This window comes from Megalops cyprinoides, chromosome 24 (assembly GCF_013368585.1).
Source record: "Megalops cyprinoides isolate fMegCyp1 chromosome 24, fMegCyp1.pri, whole genome shotgun sequence".
In the NCBI taxonomy this organism is placed as follows: Eukaryota; Metazoa; Chordata; class Actinopteri; order Elopiformes; family Megalopidae; genus Megalops; species Megalops cyprinoides.
Genome location: NC_050606.1, coordinates 18,657,552 through 18,675,910, shown reverse-complemented (window position 1 = coordinate 18,675,910; position 18,359 = coordinate 18,657,552). Strand labels below are relative to the sequence as shown.

The window sequence follows — 18,359 nt, the reverse complement described above, 5'->3', positions numbered from 1 at the left end:
TTTATTTGGTGATAAAGCAATTGATTTTTGTATATTGCACTTATCCAGGAATTCAAGAACCCAGGAATAATTTTAAATTCTCCCCATGCTGGAATTCATCCTTAGTGTTCCTGTACTGAGTATCTGATTTATTTCATTTATGCAAAACTTCAAACACCCTCAACATATTTAATTCTGGTGACTTTGGCTAGGTAAATCCCAAAGAAACCTGCATTTAGTATGCTTGAGTGTGAGGAATATTCATGGTAAAAATTTCAAACAAGCCTGTAATCTACCATGTGTAAACAGAGTAGTCATAAGCACATGAAAGGCAAACCCACGTCCAATGTGTTCTTGCTGGTGGAGTGATCTAAGCTGGTTATTTGACTGATTGTTATTTGATGCTAAATGGCATCATTCAAATACCCACATATTACAAAAAGACAAGGAGGAACCTTATATTAGTGTCCACCTAATTTTTTCACTGGTGCAAAAATTACTTGCAACACTGTGCTCTGAAGCGCTGAACTAATCATGCATGAACCACCTACTTCTCTCTGAAAAGGGGATACATGATTGACACACACTTTTGATGAACCCACAATCCCTTTCAATTACAGAGAGCTCTAACAGATCTGTGCATGTTTGGGCACAGTGTTGCAAATAATTTTTGTTCTTGTTTTAACCAGTGAACACATACTGAAGTATAAGATTTTCCTCCATATTCTCTGTGATTTCTGGCCACAATGACCATACTACATTTCTTTAACTTGTTATTTGTGCAAAGGAGTACACAAAATAAATTTTTATTAAAAAATAACATCTAAGGTTCAGCTGCAAAGGCTGGTGAGATCACTTCCTGTTTCATGTGCATAGCCAAATGTTGAAGAGATCACCACTTCCTGCCACAGCACACCTCCACACCCTGGAGAGACTTCCACTTCCTGTCTCATATGGAAAGCAAAACACTGGAGAGCTCACCATTTTCTCTCATATGCATAGCTTAACAGTGGAGAGATCGCCACTTCCTGTCTCAATTGCATAGCTAAAACCCTGGAAAGGTCTCCACTTCCTGTCTCATATGCATAGTTTAACAGTGGAGAGATCTCCACTTCCTGTCTCATGCATTTCAGAATGCTGGAGAGATCACCACTTCCTGTCTCACGTACATAGCTTAACGCTGCAGAGATTTTTCACTTCCTGTCTCACTTGCGTAGTCAAACAGAGGAGAGATGATCACTTTTTCGCGTCATTCTCAGGTGAAAAGTGGCAACGCTGGCAGCTCCCCGTCTGCTGTGCACAGCCGACAACTGGTGCGACAGTCACTTCCTGTTTCCGATGGTGAAGTGTCTCCGGCTCAGCATGTCCAGCCTCCTCCGCTCCGCCTCCTCGGCCTTCTTCCTCTCCTCCCGCAGCTCCTTGTACCTCCACTTGGGGATCTGCAGGTGCTGCGCGTCCTTGGCGCTGCTGCCCTTGCGGCGGCCCACCTTCTCGGGCTCGTAGGTGGGCGGCGGCGCCTTGCAGATGCGCACCTTGGGCACCACCATGCCGGGCCGCACGCTGCTCCGCCGCACCATGTGCAGCGGCAGCAGGCTGCTGCGCCGCATGGCCACGGCCGAGGCGGCCGCCGCCGCCTCACGCAGCAGCTGCGGCTGCAGGCTGGCCCGCCGGTCCGCCTTGCGGGGCACCAGCGTCACGCGCGAGTTCTGGAAGAGCCGCTTGTAGTTGTTGAGGCGCTCGGGCCCCAGGCTGCGCAGCTCCGCCACCCGCTGCCGCCGGAGGATCTCCTGTACGGCGTAGCGCCGCTTCCCCAGGCAGGGCGGGCTGCCCGGGCTCACCGTCCGGCACGCCACCGCCACAAACGGGCTGGCCAGGCCCGTGGTCATGCGCACCATGTGGTCCAGGACGCCGTCCTCCTGGGCGTTGGTCTTGGTGGTCAGGGTGAGGGAGAAGGCGCCGCAGACCTTCTCTGCCACCTTCCTCATGCAGCCCTTGGGCTCGCGGGCCTTGGCCACCAGCTCGGACAGCTGCGGCCACTCGGCCCGGTAGGTGTCGCAGAACTGCTCGGCGCACGGCTGGGCCATCAGACGCAGCATGAGGTAGGCCGTCTCGCGGCGGCCGGTGAACAGGGCCCACTGCCGCGGGGTCAGCTTCCTGCCGTAGTCGCGCGCCTCCAGGTCTCCGCCTGCGGGGACGACCACAGCAGCAGTCACACTCTGGGCCAGCGACCCTCACTGCTGAATCCTGTTTTCACAGGCCAGTCAGCAGAACCGTCAGCAGAACAGTCAGCAGAGCCTATCAATCTTACCACTTTTTAAAGCAAGGTCCACTTGCTTTTTCCTCTTGTAAGTACCTCTTTCCTCTTTAAGACCATATTGGATCTTCATCGGATAAAGGCAAGGCAAACAAAATAAACCCATGGTTCCATATAAATTCAACTAGTTGACATGTCATATCTATATCATATTCAACATATCTAAGCAGCCGTTCCATTTTTGCATTGACTTCACATTATAGGTTTTGGCAACGTGGCGTTATTAAGGAGAGACACTTCTGTAAGTAAGAGAATAGAATTTGCTTGGAGTCTAAAGTTAATTCAGCACAACCTGCAAAGCAGGATTGAGCAGGTTTTTCTATTCAGACTCAGTAAATGGATCTGAAATGTCACTTCCCAAACGGCCGACAGAAACCTTGGGTGACAGCCACAATTCTGTCCTTATGTAGGGAATTCCTTATGTATTCTGGCAACGTGTTACACAACTGGGGAGCCCGTGATGAAAGAGGTGTTTTATGCGGTGGGGGCACAGTGGGGTCCCTGGGATGCTGACCTGTGACTCTGCACATTTAATTTAATTGCAGAAAGTTCTGAGACATTCCACTCTCCATGTAATTGAAAAAGTACTGATAATTTGCTCCTGCCCTTGGTTCTGATATACAGACAACTAGGTACCATCACCATAACAGTATTTTTTATACTTTCATACTTTTATACTGGCCTTGCTCTATCCACTTTTTGAGATTATGGTGTATCTACTGAAAATGGGTATTACAGTTGCAGAATGTACAATATCTCTTAGACACACAGCATTTTCAATACTGTCCACTTCCTGCTCAACTGAGATGATTTTGGAGAATTTAAAAAGAAAAGTACATTTTTGGCTGAAGCCACAGCAAACTTGAAATCACATATACACCATATGTGTATATTTAATATGAACATCATACCAACTTTTAATCAGTGTGGGCTATTTTTATCATTTCTTTCTTATCTCCGTTTATACACCCATACAAGGACTGGCATTTTGTGGGTGGATACAGCAGTGAGAAACTGATAAAGAGAGAGAAGGGGGTTAGATACAGACAGAGAGAGGAAGGGGGATTAGACAAAGACAGACAGGGACGTATACAGAAAGAGACGGAACGAGAAGGTAAAATTCCTACAACAGGAAGGTCCTGAAACTGTACAGATGGAAGCTCAATTTGTCTGTTCCTGCCATACAGCAAGAGAACAACATGAATTACTTGAGTATCTTCTGAGAAGAGGAGTAGGAATACTTTTTAAACTTAACACTCTGTTTTGTTAATGTTTTAATGTGCCTTGTGCATCTGTTATATGTCCACAGCTTGTACAATAGAAGATAAATTGTTTCATGAATAACTCAAAACAGAAAGGAAATGAATCCAAGAAAAACTTATAATGCTTGAGTCAACAATCAGGGACAGTTAAACTCCACAGGACAACCCAATTACTCTACAGGAGTTAACAGAGAAACTCCAATAAGCTCAAATCCAGACAAGCAAATGGCTCTGACAGCATCAGGACAGTAATGCTTAAATGCTATAACTCTGCAGAAGGCCATACGCAAGTTACTCAACTTGATTCTACTAACAGGATGTATCCTTGTCATCTGGAACCAAGGGCTGATGTCCCCGATTTGCAAAAGTGGAGAATTTGACACCAATAACTGCCAAGGCATCTCCGTAAGAAGTAATCTGGGGAAAGTTTTCTGTGGTATTCTGATTGCCTGAATACAGTCTTTCATTACCAAACACTGTCTTGAGTAAGTGTCAGATTGGCTTTCTCCAAAAACACCACGTAAGTGAACAGATTAGCACCCCATACATCTTAATTAATGGACATAATAAAAATAAAGGAAATGTTTTTGTATGCAGTTTTGACTTAAAGCACACATTTGAGTTAATCTGGAAAACCTGAAATGAAATGAAAACCTACATTATAAAATTTTGCAAAGTGGTGTAGCGGTTTATGACATATTTAAATCAGTATATGTGCAAAACAAGTGTGGACCAACACTTGGCAAAAAACAAACAGAATTCTTCACACAAGGATGTATCACCAGGCAGGGCTGTAGCTTGAGTCCAACATAATTCAATATGCTTACGAGCAAGTCAGCTAAGTTAAATTCTTGCTTTATGCAGATAACTTGGTCCCGCTGTCACTCATTGATCAAGGGTTACAACAGAAACTGATTTACTGTTGAATCAGTGCCGCTCAATCTGATAAAGGAATAATGCATGAACTGGGCTCTAGTTGTAAATTTTAAAAAAAAGACAAGGCTTATGGTCTTTCCAAAGAAGCTCAGATGCAGATGCTGCTTTATGTGAGGATTGGGTCACAGACACAGCATGCTTTTCTTTTTGCTTCGTTTTTGTCTTTCTCTGGCATGCACTGCTGATGTAATCAGTCGGCTAGATGCAGCCTCCCTTTCAGGAAGGGGAGAGACAAACATACGGTGCTAAAACCTGAACAGGAAAGAGGCCGGTGGCGAGTGCAGATTTGGAGAGTTTGGAGCGGTTTACAGCATGGAAATTGCTCCATTGGTAGATCATGAGACCCTTTTGTCTAGAAATCAATGCATTAAGAGAAAGGGGCTACAGAGCTTTCTATGCAATCAAAGGAGATTCTATGAAATAAATATTCCCATTAGAATTTGGAAAAAAAACTGATTGTGTCATCCAGCCCATTATGCTAAATGAAGGTCCACTCTTTCAACAAGACAGCACTCAATGGGAAAAACCACAGAAATGCATGCAAAATTCTGCAAGAACTTTCTACAAGTACAGAAATATACCCCCATTTATGTATGTAGGTAGATATCCAGTTCTTATCAAAATTCAGAAGGACACTCAGTTTTAAAGAATATCTGCATCAAAGCCTAACAAATTCCTTGCAATATATGGCTCTTCAAGCCCAAGAGCTCAGCCCAGAAAGGTGTCCTCTCAGTAAGCTGGTCCTGAACCTTAGCATGCTAACACATACATAAATCTGCTACCCTGAGAAGATATGGCTCAGTGTCCACAGCCTGGCCAATGAGAAAAGTCCCTATAGGAAAACATGGCCCCCAAATTCTGAGCAGCTATGTGGCCACTGTGAAACGGGTGGAGGGGAAACAGAGACGCATATTCTCCCACATTGTAATAAATGTCAAACAGACTTTACTAACATACTAATTGACTTTACTAATACTTTTTGAAATTGCTATTTGTAATTATCACTCCCCACATTAAAAATAAATGAGGGGAATTTACTCATCTTTCTGGAAGAGGGAAACACTACATCTTTGGCATGTATGTAGGTATGTATTTGAGTGCCACAGTGGGCAAAGAGCAGAGAGAGATAGAGAGAGGAAAAAAGGGACAGATAGAAAGGGGAGTGAGGCACAGATGCAGAGAGAGAGATGAAGACAATAACCAATAGAGAGGAAGAGATAAAGAGAGGGGGAAAGGGTCAGATAAAGAAAGAGAGGCACAGATACAGAAAGAGATACAAAGAGAAACAAAGAGAGAGTCCCCAGTACCTGCCAGCATCAGAGCGCGGACACAGTCTGCCCGCCCCTGCATGGCGGCCTTCATCATGGCGGTGAATCCGTGGCAGTTCCTGCGCTCAATGTCAAGCCCAGGGAAGTAGTTGAGCAGGTAGTTGGAGATCATTATGTGTCCTGGAAATGGAAAGGCATTCCGTCAGGTTAGGAGTCCCATGGGAAAGCTATCCCACAGTGCATATCTCATACACTGCACAGCCCACTTATGGCAAATAAACATACAAGGCGGACGTGTTTTGATTGCACTAGCTGGCTGCCAGAAGAATGTCTGCAGTGACAACCTAATTGGTTTGGTCTTCTTAAAACGCTCCCTTAACCCTATTAAACCAAAGTACTTTCATACTGCATTACAGATAGAATTGCAGTCCCAGTATTTCTCAGGGTTCATGAGTCATAATTTTCTTAACTGCAGTCTGAACAGAACAGTCCTGTTATGGATAATATAAATGTCATTTTAAAACTGAAGTGAAGCCTCATTAAAACCCACACTTCAGGCAACCTACAACAGACTAAAGTAACAACGTCCTCAGTATTAAATGTCTCTTTTTTGGAAGTCTGTATCTGTATTTTGTAATACATGATTTTACTAATTTACTGTTATATGTGGATATAATGGATTCAGTGTAAAGATACAAGGTAGGTAAGTTTCCCTGGACAAGGATGCCTGCTAACAAAATACAACAATCTTTATATGTGGGTTTTCTAATGTTAGTTCAGATGAATTGGCACATATCTCTGTGTTCTGTAGGGCCGGTAGAATTCTCATCTCTCAGCTCACCGGCCTGGGCAGCAGTGATGAGGGCGGTGTTCCCTTCGTTGTCCTGCCAGTTGACGTCGACGTAGGGGCACTGAGATAGGGCGATGACAACGTCCACGTAACCTTGGTAACAGGCCACGATGAGTCCTGTCTGTACATTGCACAAGAGGTAGGAAGGGTGAGGCATGACACACCAGCTCCTGTTGAGGCACAATACAATCTTATAGTACTGTGTAGTATCTCTAGCCTACTTTCCTCCCTATTTATGTCTATCTGTCCTCTTGATTGCTATTTTCATTAAAAAAAGGGCACTCTGCACTAGCTTAGCACTTAACTTTGTATCTTACTGACCTCTTGTAATACTTTGGGATAACTACTCTTAGCATAATGACGCACTTATTTGGAAGTCACTCTAGGTAAGAGTGTCTGCTAAATGAAGCAATGTAATGTAATGTCATCTTGAAGAGGCAAGCTTCCTATCATGAAAAACAATCGAAAAAGACTCAGGACAGTTCAAGACAGTAAAAGTCTTATGTAAATCTAAAAGTCTATCTAAAAGTTTTATGCCTGCTCCATGTTGTTAAAATGTCCGCAAGGAGCGTGTGGTGTTCTGAAATCCTTCAAACACTCCTGTCAAATCTACATAGGCCTACATGGAACTTTGAGATAAGTGCTGTTGTGGGGCAAACCTCGTCTTGGGCTGATCATCTTATGTGCATAGTTTACACCGTCTGAGTGGAGTGAAAATATCAAAGATGTAGAGGACAGTATAAGAACAAGAGTAAGAGACTTGGCAGGCGATTGAGGTCGATGTTACCTTTCCTGTGGAGGGCTTAAAGCTGAAAACTATTCAGTGGTCATAATCCCTACTGGATACCCCCTTCCACCCCCCCACACGCCCTCCAACTGCATGACTTCCGTGATAATTTTTTCAAAGCTAATAGTAACCCCCCTATTGGAATGTAACAGATTTAAAACCATAAAAGCACAATCTAATAACACTGAGCTATACTATCGGCTAACAGTAGAGCTGGAAAATTATGGTCTAAAAATGCTAAATGTACATCCCGCTTAGACTTTTGACAGGAGGTGAAGAGGTTAAAAATCTAATATGGGTAGCTGCTACAGCTTTAAACTTTAATTGGAATTTTCCAAATAGAAAAAAACAGCACTAAACACATGGCCATGATCATACAGTCTGATATTCTCACACTTTCCCTTTAATAGCTTAAGATTTACAACAAGGATAAGAGCAAAGCACAAGGCAGGCTAAAAAAATTCAGTTTAAGAAAAAAATAGACTTTTGAAAAAAAGAACAGAGTATTATTAAGATGTTAACATTTCGAGTTCAATGTGATATGCAGACCTTCACATGAAGGCCTTCAGAGTCAGGGAGGCTAACTGCAGCTGAGCTGAACAGGCCTATGTTTGATAAATGCTGAGATCAAGGCTGCTGCAGCAGACTTTCTGACATCAGCCAGCCTAGTGTGTACGGCTCTCTCTCAGTTCTGTACAAATTCAAGTATTATTTCTATGCCACTTAAGTGTAAGGCCATTTTCTAGGAGAGATCTTAAGAGTTATTTCACAGGTCACTACGCCAAGAAATGTCTTTTTCTAGGAAAAAAAATTCAATCAGTGTTGGAAAATATTTTTTTAAGAACTGTGTCAATAACACTGCATTGTATTTTATTTAAACATATTTATGTAAAAACCTAACCCCTTAGGTTCGGTGAGGTTACTGCCAAACAGGAAAACACCATGCCACAGGAAACTTCTCTCATTTTTATCTTTTACAACTATAGCAGATGTTTGGCAGAATAAATAAAGATTACACACCCCGCGGTTGATCTTACAGTAAACCCTGAATGGTCTGCCTGCAGAGGTCTGTGAACACCAGACTGCCAGCCCACAGCCGCGTTAATCCCCAAAAGACTCAGCGGTTAAGACTGGGTTAATAGTTTTTCTGTGGCGTCCATCTGTCTGTGATGAGGTGCCCCTTACGCCTAATCGCGTCTGCCTCCCAACCGTCCCAAATCAAGCGCCAGATCACACGCCAGCTCTCAGTATCAGCCGACCTGCAAGAACTCTGACTTGCAAAATGTGGAGAGGTTAAGAATGAAGATGGATTTGCTCATGAGTAGACCATGCAGATCATGATGCGCAAGTACATCGGATACAGCAAGGCAGAGGAACCCAAGACACATTTTAGTGTGTGTCTTGTGTACTTGTGCAGGGTAACCCTCACTGTTCTCCCATAATGCATCACATTTCAGAGACAGCCACTCCAACACCAGACTACCTCTGGGACTGTACTGGTGACATTATGGAGGGTCATTCTCTTATTGTCGTCATAGTGTTGACTGAGTTTATACGTGAAATTCCATCATAGGGCCACCAGGAGCATGAATTCCTGAGCTTTCAAACTCAACTGACTCCAGATCAAATTTGCATCAGAGAAGGCATAAGCAGACCAGGAAACTGGTCAGTATTCATTACAGTGAGATATCACAGGAGTGTGGACCAAATTACAAATTCAGACAAAATGTCTGACACCTTTTTCATTTCAGACAGCAATGGGAGGAACATTCATCTGCAGATGGAAAGCATATCTCATATTCTCCTGTGGCAACCGCCTGTCAGACTTTAGACCGAGGGTTACAGACGTGCTAGTGAGGAATGGCCCAGTTTTGCATGGGATAGTGAGCTACAAAAAAAAAAGCATGTCCTATTCCATATATCAGCCATAGCTCTGCGTATTTAAATAATATATCATTAAATATTAATTTACATAATACTTTATTACTGCCACAAGTCCAGCAGTTTTGAAATGTGATTTTATCCCAGTGATTGGACAATGGTGATAATTATTCATCTCAGGTTACAATGTCTTCCTTAATTTAAATAAAAATAAACCTACTATTTAAACAACTCTAGGTGTTAAATTTGGTTTTCAAACTAAATGTATGTATCATACAGGCTGGCTAAGATATTAAAATCAGAAAATGTCCAGCACACAAACATGTTTGTTACTTTAGTGATTATATGAGGGTTCACAAAACACCATGCAACTTAATCATAACAATAGGCTACATTGGCACTTGTATGTGTGATAAATTAAACTACTAAAAGTAGTTTAGTAGTTCTTATGTTATTGTTCCAAATATTTCTCATGAGTTCAAGCCATTGAACACACCCCCTTCAGGGTATGAGTAGAGCTGTTTTTTGGACTATAGTAAACCCTCACATTCACAGATTTCATCGGGGGTGCATAGAATGATTCTCTGAAAAACTAAAACTCGGGAAAAGGGTAGCTGGACCATGCTTGGCATGTGTTTGGCATGTCCAAACAAATCCTTTCCCTGTGTTTAATTTTCTAAATTTTCAAATTTTCAAATTCAGACATCAGTGTTGATAATTTGTTCTGGATTATCTAATATTCTCTGAAAACCTAATAATAGACATTAACATTTAACATAATTACACAGAAATAGTATTGTAGACTTGCAGACAAAGACCTCAGATGCCTTATGAACAATTTCTAAACTATTTTCCCTGAAGCTTAGGGGTATGATAATCACAATCATGATTATTTATGTATTTATCTCCTAAGCATATGCCTTCATCCAGACAGATTTACATACCCATGGGTGAGTTTTATTAGAATACAGCTAGATATTTACTGAAGCTGATCAGATTAAGCAAACTGCAAAAGCATACAACAGCAGTGGCCCTGCCTGTGACTCAAACCTTCAGGCTGCAGGTTACAGGCCCCTATTTTGACCCCAAGTCATGGCAGACCTCACAGCTTCAGTACGTTACCCATTTCTCAGCCAGCGACTCAAACTGCTAAGGGGATCCAGACCCCATGACTTTCCTATGCTGTACCAACAGGAGGAAGGTACTCCCAGCTCTCTTAGTAATGCGTGGATGTGCTACACTGTTATTTACGGAGTGTTAAAAAAAAGCTTTTCTGTGGATAAAATATTAGGCCTCTCGGTTCTGACTGCTGTTGGTGTTGTCCCAGGAAAAAGAACAGAACAGGGCGATTGAGCCAATGAGACATGTCACAGGGCAGTCCAACCAATTAAACGCACCAAACAAAACATCCAGATGGTCAACAATGCGTACATTGTGTTCAATTCACTGCTGGCAAGAAATAATATTGGTAACTCAGTGCGGGTGTGTGGCACCATGTCTCTAAAGATAGTTTGACCCTATTCTTCATTGATACTTCCACACATTGAGTACATTACCAGTGTCAAATGCAAACACACAAACACACATTCAGAGTTATTAAAATCTTCTAACATTACATACTACAATTGTGCTATTTAAGGCAGCATCTCCTTGCAACCACTATGACCAAGTAACTCTATATGCCCTTAAAAGCAAAACATAAATAATGTCACAATTTCTGCTGCTTAAATGAACAGACTTCATGGAGTTGCACTGGGCTTGTGTTTGCTGTTAGGCTTTGTAATGGTTGTTTTAAGAATGTATTTCATTGAATGTTGTATCACTGCAAGTTGTAATTTAAAATGTCAGGTTATTATGGTGCCATTTTAATGAATTATTTCATTTTCTACTGTTTAACTTAAACTGTTTAACTTACTTCCATTTCAATATTTACAAAATATTCATACAATAATATTTTCAGCTCTCTCTGGATATTTTATTTTTCAAGACACAACAGCACCTGGCATTTGATAGTGTGATTAGATTGATGGCAAGAGAACCCTGAAAACAAAGTCAAGAGGAAAAAAGAGGCTTCTGTTGTGTAACTCTGTCAAGGCCACTTGCCACAGGCTAAGCTAATCTGTAACTTCTTTTGCCCTTGAAATAGCAAGGCTTAGCACTGTGAAACATCCATTTTAAGAGATGTGTTTGCAGTCCTGTCTCATACATAAGGGTCAAACTACAGTTGGTTACAGAAATGATACCTTGCCAAAAAGGTAATCATTTCAATATTTCTGCAATATTCAAGTTGCAAGAAAATTATAACCTCGGTCCTTCAAAGCATCAGCAGGCGGTATATCATTCCAACAGAAAAGAAACAAGAAACAACAAACAAGAAAAATAAACCAAGCCAAAACTAAAATGTGTTTAAATACAAAAATGCAGCACATGCTACCTCTTCAGAAATGCAGTTAGCTTTTTATCTATTTTAGCTAGGCATTTGGGGCACATATTTCGATTACAGTTGTGTTAATGGTGGAAAATTAAATCAGGCAGACAGGAGATGAATGGCTGTTAAACATTGTTTTTTATATCTCCCTTCAGGGTAAGGGCTTTTTTCTCTGATGGGTATTTGTACTGCTACTGATGCTGAAATGCTGTTCCTCTTTTAAATAATCTGGTCACCTGTTCTTTGGAAAACCATTGCTTGTGTTCCTAAACAGGGACTAAATACATAATCTTGTTAGTTCAACCGTCTTTTCACCAGCACCATCACCCGGCTCCTCCAGTTCAAACTGCAGCTTGGCCATTTGCACAGTAAAGAGGGCAATTAGTAAAACATTCACCACAATGCCCCTTTGAGTCCACAGATGCCCACATTCTAACTGCGGTGTACTTAGTCCTGTACTTTGGGTAACAAATTTGGGTACGTGTTGTTTTTTATGTTAGTATTCCACTTACTGGAATTAAGGTAAAATAGGAATAGGAAAGAAACATAATCCTTGCATAAAAGTGTTATTTGAAGTTAAAGACAAACTTCACTGTGGACGGACTGAATCTGTGGCTAAACTGTGAAACCCTCCTTTACGCAAGTGAGAGGAATTAATCAAATAACCGTGAATTCAGATGCCCCCCATCCCCTCCAAAACTGGAGAGGATGATGAAAACAGGAAGAGAAACCAGTACAGATGCTGTCAGGACCCCCATATTGCACTGTGAAAAAGCCCACCTTTACACACACACCAAGCAGCTTCTACATGCACCTCATCACTGAGGACTTCTGCAGAGCAGGCTGAGCAGCCTCCTCCTTCCCAGTGGCTCAACATACACTGACAGAACAACATACACTGACTGGATCCTCTCAGGGATACTGGGACCTGGCCTGGCCAAGAGGTGCTGAATCCGGATGACAGGGACAGATCTGCCATAAAAGGCAAAAGGCAACCTTGTCAAAGCCATCATGTCCGTGCAAGGGACCGGATGGTTGGTGGCAGTAGTGAGCAGGAGCAGTGCTCATGGCTCAAAGCTTGCCCGGGTGGGACACTGCTGTTGTACCTTTGGACGAAGTGTGTCACCCGAATCGTCTCAGCATATGTCCAGCTGTTTACAGAGATAACATATAAAATCACAAGCTATGGAAGTCGCTCTGGATAAGACTGTGTGCTGAGTGAAATGCAACATAATGTAAAGAACGCACAAGTAACCTCTCCACAGATTCAGCTGCATTTGGTGAGGAAACACTTTCTTATCTCCCAAAGTGTCCCTTAATTAACTGTGGACTGAGACATGGGCTGTCCTAGTTGCCTGTCCCAGAACTGGAGTCACTGAGTGTTATTATACTTTCCCCATTTGAAGTTGGCATAAAGCTTTACACATGCAGAGTAGTTCTCTTCCCACGGCTTCAGATACTTCTCCCGCCATTTAATGTGCATTACCCTTGGTTGAAGTTATAGTTATGGTTATAGGTAGGGCCAAGGTCGAGATAAGGGTCTCAGTCCAACTGACTCTATGGAGTGACTCTTTGTTTGGAAACTCCACCCACTACTGACAAAGGATTCAGGGCAACATCTTATAGTTAACCCTGTCATCCGGTAGCAAGTTCAAGGACTTGGAGATTAAGGTGAGCTCTACTTCTAAGGCTTTTCAAAAGAAAGACAGCCACAGGAGAAGGACTTGTGTGTGTGAATAATCTGTTTTGAGACAAAACAATACTTGAAAAGGGAACAATTGGTAGAATTTGCTGTGTGAACAAATCAAATCAGCTCCTGAAGAATACTACTTTAATCTATATGCATGCTTTTTAAACCCTCCTGATTGCTTTCATGAGTGCAAAAATATACAGTTCAGCCCACTTACAATAATCACATTTGTCCAGGATCTTATAGATTATTATATGAGGTTAAAAGTGATTCTTGAAAGTGGAGTTCCAATAACAGTTTCACTTCACTGAGAAATATCCCACGCAAACCTCTTCAAACATGGAAGTAAGCATGGAGCTAACCCAATGCACGACCGCTCTTGTGAAGGCAGCGCATTCTATAAGTACCCATGTCTGCATTTTCACATGCAGAAGATTTTGAAACCACAGTGTGACCACTGTGATTAGAGTGCCCCTTAAATAAGCAGCCTGAGGCAGATAAACTGACCCCTGTCACTGACCGTGATCATATCCGCGGCTCATATCCGAGAGGGGCAGCCATTTGCTCGGGAAGCGCGTCCCGGGACCTGCAATCTAGCGTTGTCTCGTGAAATATGGCGGGGTGGTGGCGGCCCGGTTTTGGTAATGTGCCCTTCTCTGTCCCTCTGCCAGACGTGGGCGTGGGAGCAGGGAGACTAAACCAGGTCAGCTGGTTTAACTGGAGCACAGCTGTCTGCTGTGTCTCAGCTTCACCACTATAAACAGGACACACATGCATTCCTTCAGCTCAGTCCAGTGCAGAATTGTAGTAGTCTTATATTTGTATTTTTACATGCGTGCATATATGTATATATGCATACATGCATACATATACATGCATGACTAAACATTCACTTGCTTTTGCAGGATCACTACTGAATTATATCACAATGATCATGTGAAAACCGCATGTGTCACAGAAAGATTTGATTGCTGCATGCAGGTGCAAGATATATTTATTGTTTTATTTTTACATACTGAATCATCATCACGTTAGGGTGAAGGGACCTCAGCCATAGTTTACAGCCAGCTTTTGAAAAAAGAAAAAAAAAAGGCAGATCTGTCCTCTCAGTAGGTTACAAACCCCTCAGCTGAACCTTTTTAAGGATTAACCCCGACTACTGTGCCTGTCCCAGCTCCCACTCAAATACCACTCCAAACCCCCATCTGTCTGGTAGCTTAGCCAACTGTTCAGAAAAGGGCCCTTGAGATTTAAATGGCAGAAGAGGTGCCAGGCTGTTTGCAAAACGGCGCTTCTGTCTCCTTCGTTTGAGGCCGAGTCTTGGTGCCTGAGTACAGGGGTCAGTACAAGAGGCCAACTTTCTGCAGTGTTTCGCAACAGAGCTGATGGGTTTTGAAGCCTTTGGTTGTGGTTTTGGGATTACATGTACAATATAGCTCCATCCTCTTCCCATCAGAACGTCTGTGGGATGCCACGTAATGGCACTCCATCCAAACCATATCAGAACACAGAAATATTTCTTGTCGCCCCGCTAATTGTGTGAGGGCACGCAATTGGTTCAGGAGAGCAGCACAGACTCAAGTTTCTGCTTATGTAGAAAATTTGATGAACTGTGCTTAAAACATGTCAGCAATAGCTCTGTTAACTCCTCAATAAAGCAACATTTTCTTTGTGTTTGGGTAAAATGCCTATTACTCCCGATGCTAACAATAAAACAATGGCCTCACATTGAAACGTCTTGAGTTAACTGTGCACCCCACTGCAGTGTCTTCCTCTCTTGCCCCTTGTGGAAAATGGCACACATTCCTTTTAAAACACTGCACAGCCACTGCAATGTCTATGTATTCATTTCTGGCTCCAGAAATGGCATGAAAATGGAAATTACTGCCTTTTTTGTGGTGTTTATTTGGCTTGCACGTCCACAAAAACTTTAAAGTGTAGTAAATGCATGCAATCATTGCTTCATAACAGACTGCTTTGTCAACATCCTGTTTCATTTGCACACTGTTACCACTCTTTTGCTTATATCCTACAATCGTTAGTGAATCACAGTGAATGTCACTTTCAATTGTAATTGTAATTAGTTGTGATAGTATTATCATAGTGCATTGTGTATTGTTAAATTTTGTATACTATAGACTGCACTACAATACGTCTATATGCTACACACATTAAAGCTACAATAACTGACATAGAGAGCATTAGACTCATGTTCAGTGCAAATAAAGGACTAACATTGCCTACATCTATGTTTTATCATTGGGGACTGCAGAGTCTGTATCTTTTGTTATATTTAAACACCTGGTGCTGCTATAATGTCTTAAAGTTCAGAGGGTGCTGGTGGTTGAGGGAGTGCCGAGAACTCTGCTAGACCGCAACCATTCGGGAAGGAACACCTGCAGCGCACAACACTGACCTTCTCAGAGCGTACTGTTGCAGCACACACAACAACACTTGCAAAATAAGCGATTGTGAAAGAAAACCTTTGAAAACAAAATGAGCCCTGCTCTTCAATACCCTTCAAGCGCAGTGTCTCTTTTCCACCGATTTCCTTATGCGAGTTTTTCAGACAAAAAGTCCTCCCTGAGCTTTTGGGTTTTGGGGAAATTCCCTTTGGGGTTTTCCCCAGCAGTTCATTTTTTAATAATTGAGTGTACCACACAATAACCGCATTCACATGCAGTCAGACTCATTCCAAAAGTGGCATGTCACATGACTAAGTCACTTAATATGATGATGCATGCTCCGATAAATATGTAGTACTGTCGTGTGCCTCTCTTCTCTGAAAAGTTTTTGAAATTTTCCACTGTGAAATACATTCTACAGAACTGAAATAAAGCAAGATCACTGGGACTTTCACTGAACGCGAGCGCAGGGACTCCTCCCTGGTGAACACACGACCACTATAATCAGTCATCGTATTGCGTAGTTTCGTATTCAGTCACCAGATGCCGACAGGTTGTCTATCTGTGCCACTGGGTCCGTGTATCGTAATTTCCCACCCCTTTCGCGGTAAGGGCGCAGTCTTAACGTCGCTTTCATCTCAACCGTCATCGTGTATCCCTTTTGTATTCATCGATTTAGTGACAACTCAACTTGTGATCATAAAATCCCCCCAAAGTGCAAGACTACCTTGGAATCATTATTCAAACTTAAGAACAAGGGGCATTGCACATTATTTTAAATTGAACCCGATCACTCGGCGTCGGCCCCGCACATGGCACAGCTGTATTTCCAAACTTGTAAATTCTGAGTAACTGACGCCAATTTGAATATGCCATCAGGTCACCACTACCAGGTTGTGCTTGAACATGCTGCATGTCAGTGAATTCTTGATGTCTCTCAGACAATACACAGTTCGCATCCACCGGACAAGACACTGCCCTTCAGAAAAACTGTATCAATGTGAATTACCGACGTTGAAGTCATGTTTAAAGATTGGTTGGATGTGCAAATGTAACACGTTGAATTAACGTTGGGGGTACACAATAGTGTAGGTAAGAGGATTCAGATTTTTCCAGAGTGTATTTGTGTTTACCGAGGAAAAACCAGTAAACACAACCTAACCCACACCCCAGGCCTCTAAGAGCTGCCAACATACCAAGACTAAAAAGTGCATTCTTTCATGTCTTCACAAACAAGGCCAATGAAATGACATTGAAGCTCGCACCTTCCGTGTCTATGTCCTCATAACGTCTGACGTTAGTGTCTATACAACAATAACACTATGTATTCATGATATAGTGCGTATTTAAGTATTGAATAATATTTTATCAAATCTCATTCCACTTGCGTTCCCCTTAACTTTCTGATCAAACCAATGTTGAGTATAGACCTGATGTGGGACACAATTCGAAAGAAACGAACGGCCTAGGCTTTTTTATAGGCGGCTTTGTTTGGCAAGTTCCACCTGTTTTTAATTCAGGATTAATTTTAAGTTTACTTCCCATTTCAAAAGCACTAAACTGACTTTCTTTTGGCAAACGTCTGCCTCCCCCACATGAAAATTACTGCACATTGTCTGTATTCAAGAATTAGTACAGAAATGCGTAAATACGCACCAGGAGAGTAAAGTTCAGCTCACTACGTCGACAACTATCTAAAGGTTTCGGTATTACACATTTCATTACCCAATTCATTTTTCTGGTGCAAGACATTTACTGGGGGTATAACAGTGGGGTTCATATTCCCAGAAAACAGTTAAAAATTAAAATTACCCTACCAGTATAGGACCGAAACTGTATGAAAATATGGTACTGCGTTTAAACGCCACTTTATATTTATACTTACCCTGTTGTTTCTATCTGTCTCTCTGACCTCCTCTTCAGTAACTCCTTGTCTTATCATTATTTTGACTATGATAGCGTTATTGTTACAGCACGCTTGGAAGAAGGTTAGAGGTGCCGGACTCTCTGGAGATGGGGATCTCACGTAGGCAAGCGAGTCATCTGGTGGATAGAATGAGTCGTCCGAAGCAATACTTTTAGTATCGGGCAACTCGGAAAAGTCTTCGTATTCCTCAAATTCCTGATAGACATCGTCGTCGTCGTCATCAGAATCACAAGATCCCAGACATTCGTCCGACTGTGGAGAAGACTTCTCGTCCTCCCCATCGTAATCACTGTTACTTTTTGGGTAAACTTGGTTATGTTTGACAAAAGAGGACCCTCCTCTGTCCCCGTCGTCCATTATCAAAACCATTTAACCGCTAGGTAAAAATCCACAGCGAGGAAGAAAAGCACACGAATCCCACACTCGTTGCACCGCCGTGACCACATCAAAATCAGACATAACACAGGAGTGGAGATTGGAACAGTAGCACAGCATCGGCACTTGATTATTTGAAACACCGCTGAGAATCTGTGAGAACGACGTTACTTTATCACCTGTATCCTTCATCAGAAGTTTGTTCAAACACGAAAATTTTAAATCTCCATCACTTACTCCATGTAACGCACGCACAA

General features: G+C 42.3%; 1 protein-coding gene across 1 annotated transcript; it reads right to left on the bottom strand.

The window, feature by feature from the left end:
* Positions 1-1,301: 1,301 nt before the first annotated feature.
* LOC118771583 (ankyrin repeat domain-containing protein 33B-like) lies at positions 1,302-18,096 on the bottom strand. Its single transcript, XM_036519589.1, has 4 exons — positions 17,686-18,096; positions 6,601-6,730; positions 5,799-5,939; positions 1,302-2,164 (listed from the first exon to the last, which is right to left on the bottom strand). The coding sequence occupies exons 1-4, from the start codon at positions 18,094-18,096 to the stop codon at positions 1,302-1,304; spliced, it is 1,545 nt and encodes a 514-aa protein (XP_036375482.1).
* Between the last annotated feature and the right edge of the window lie 263 nt (positions 18,097-18,359).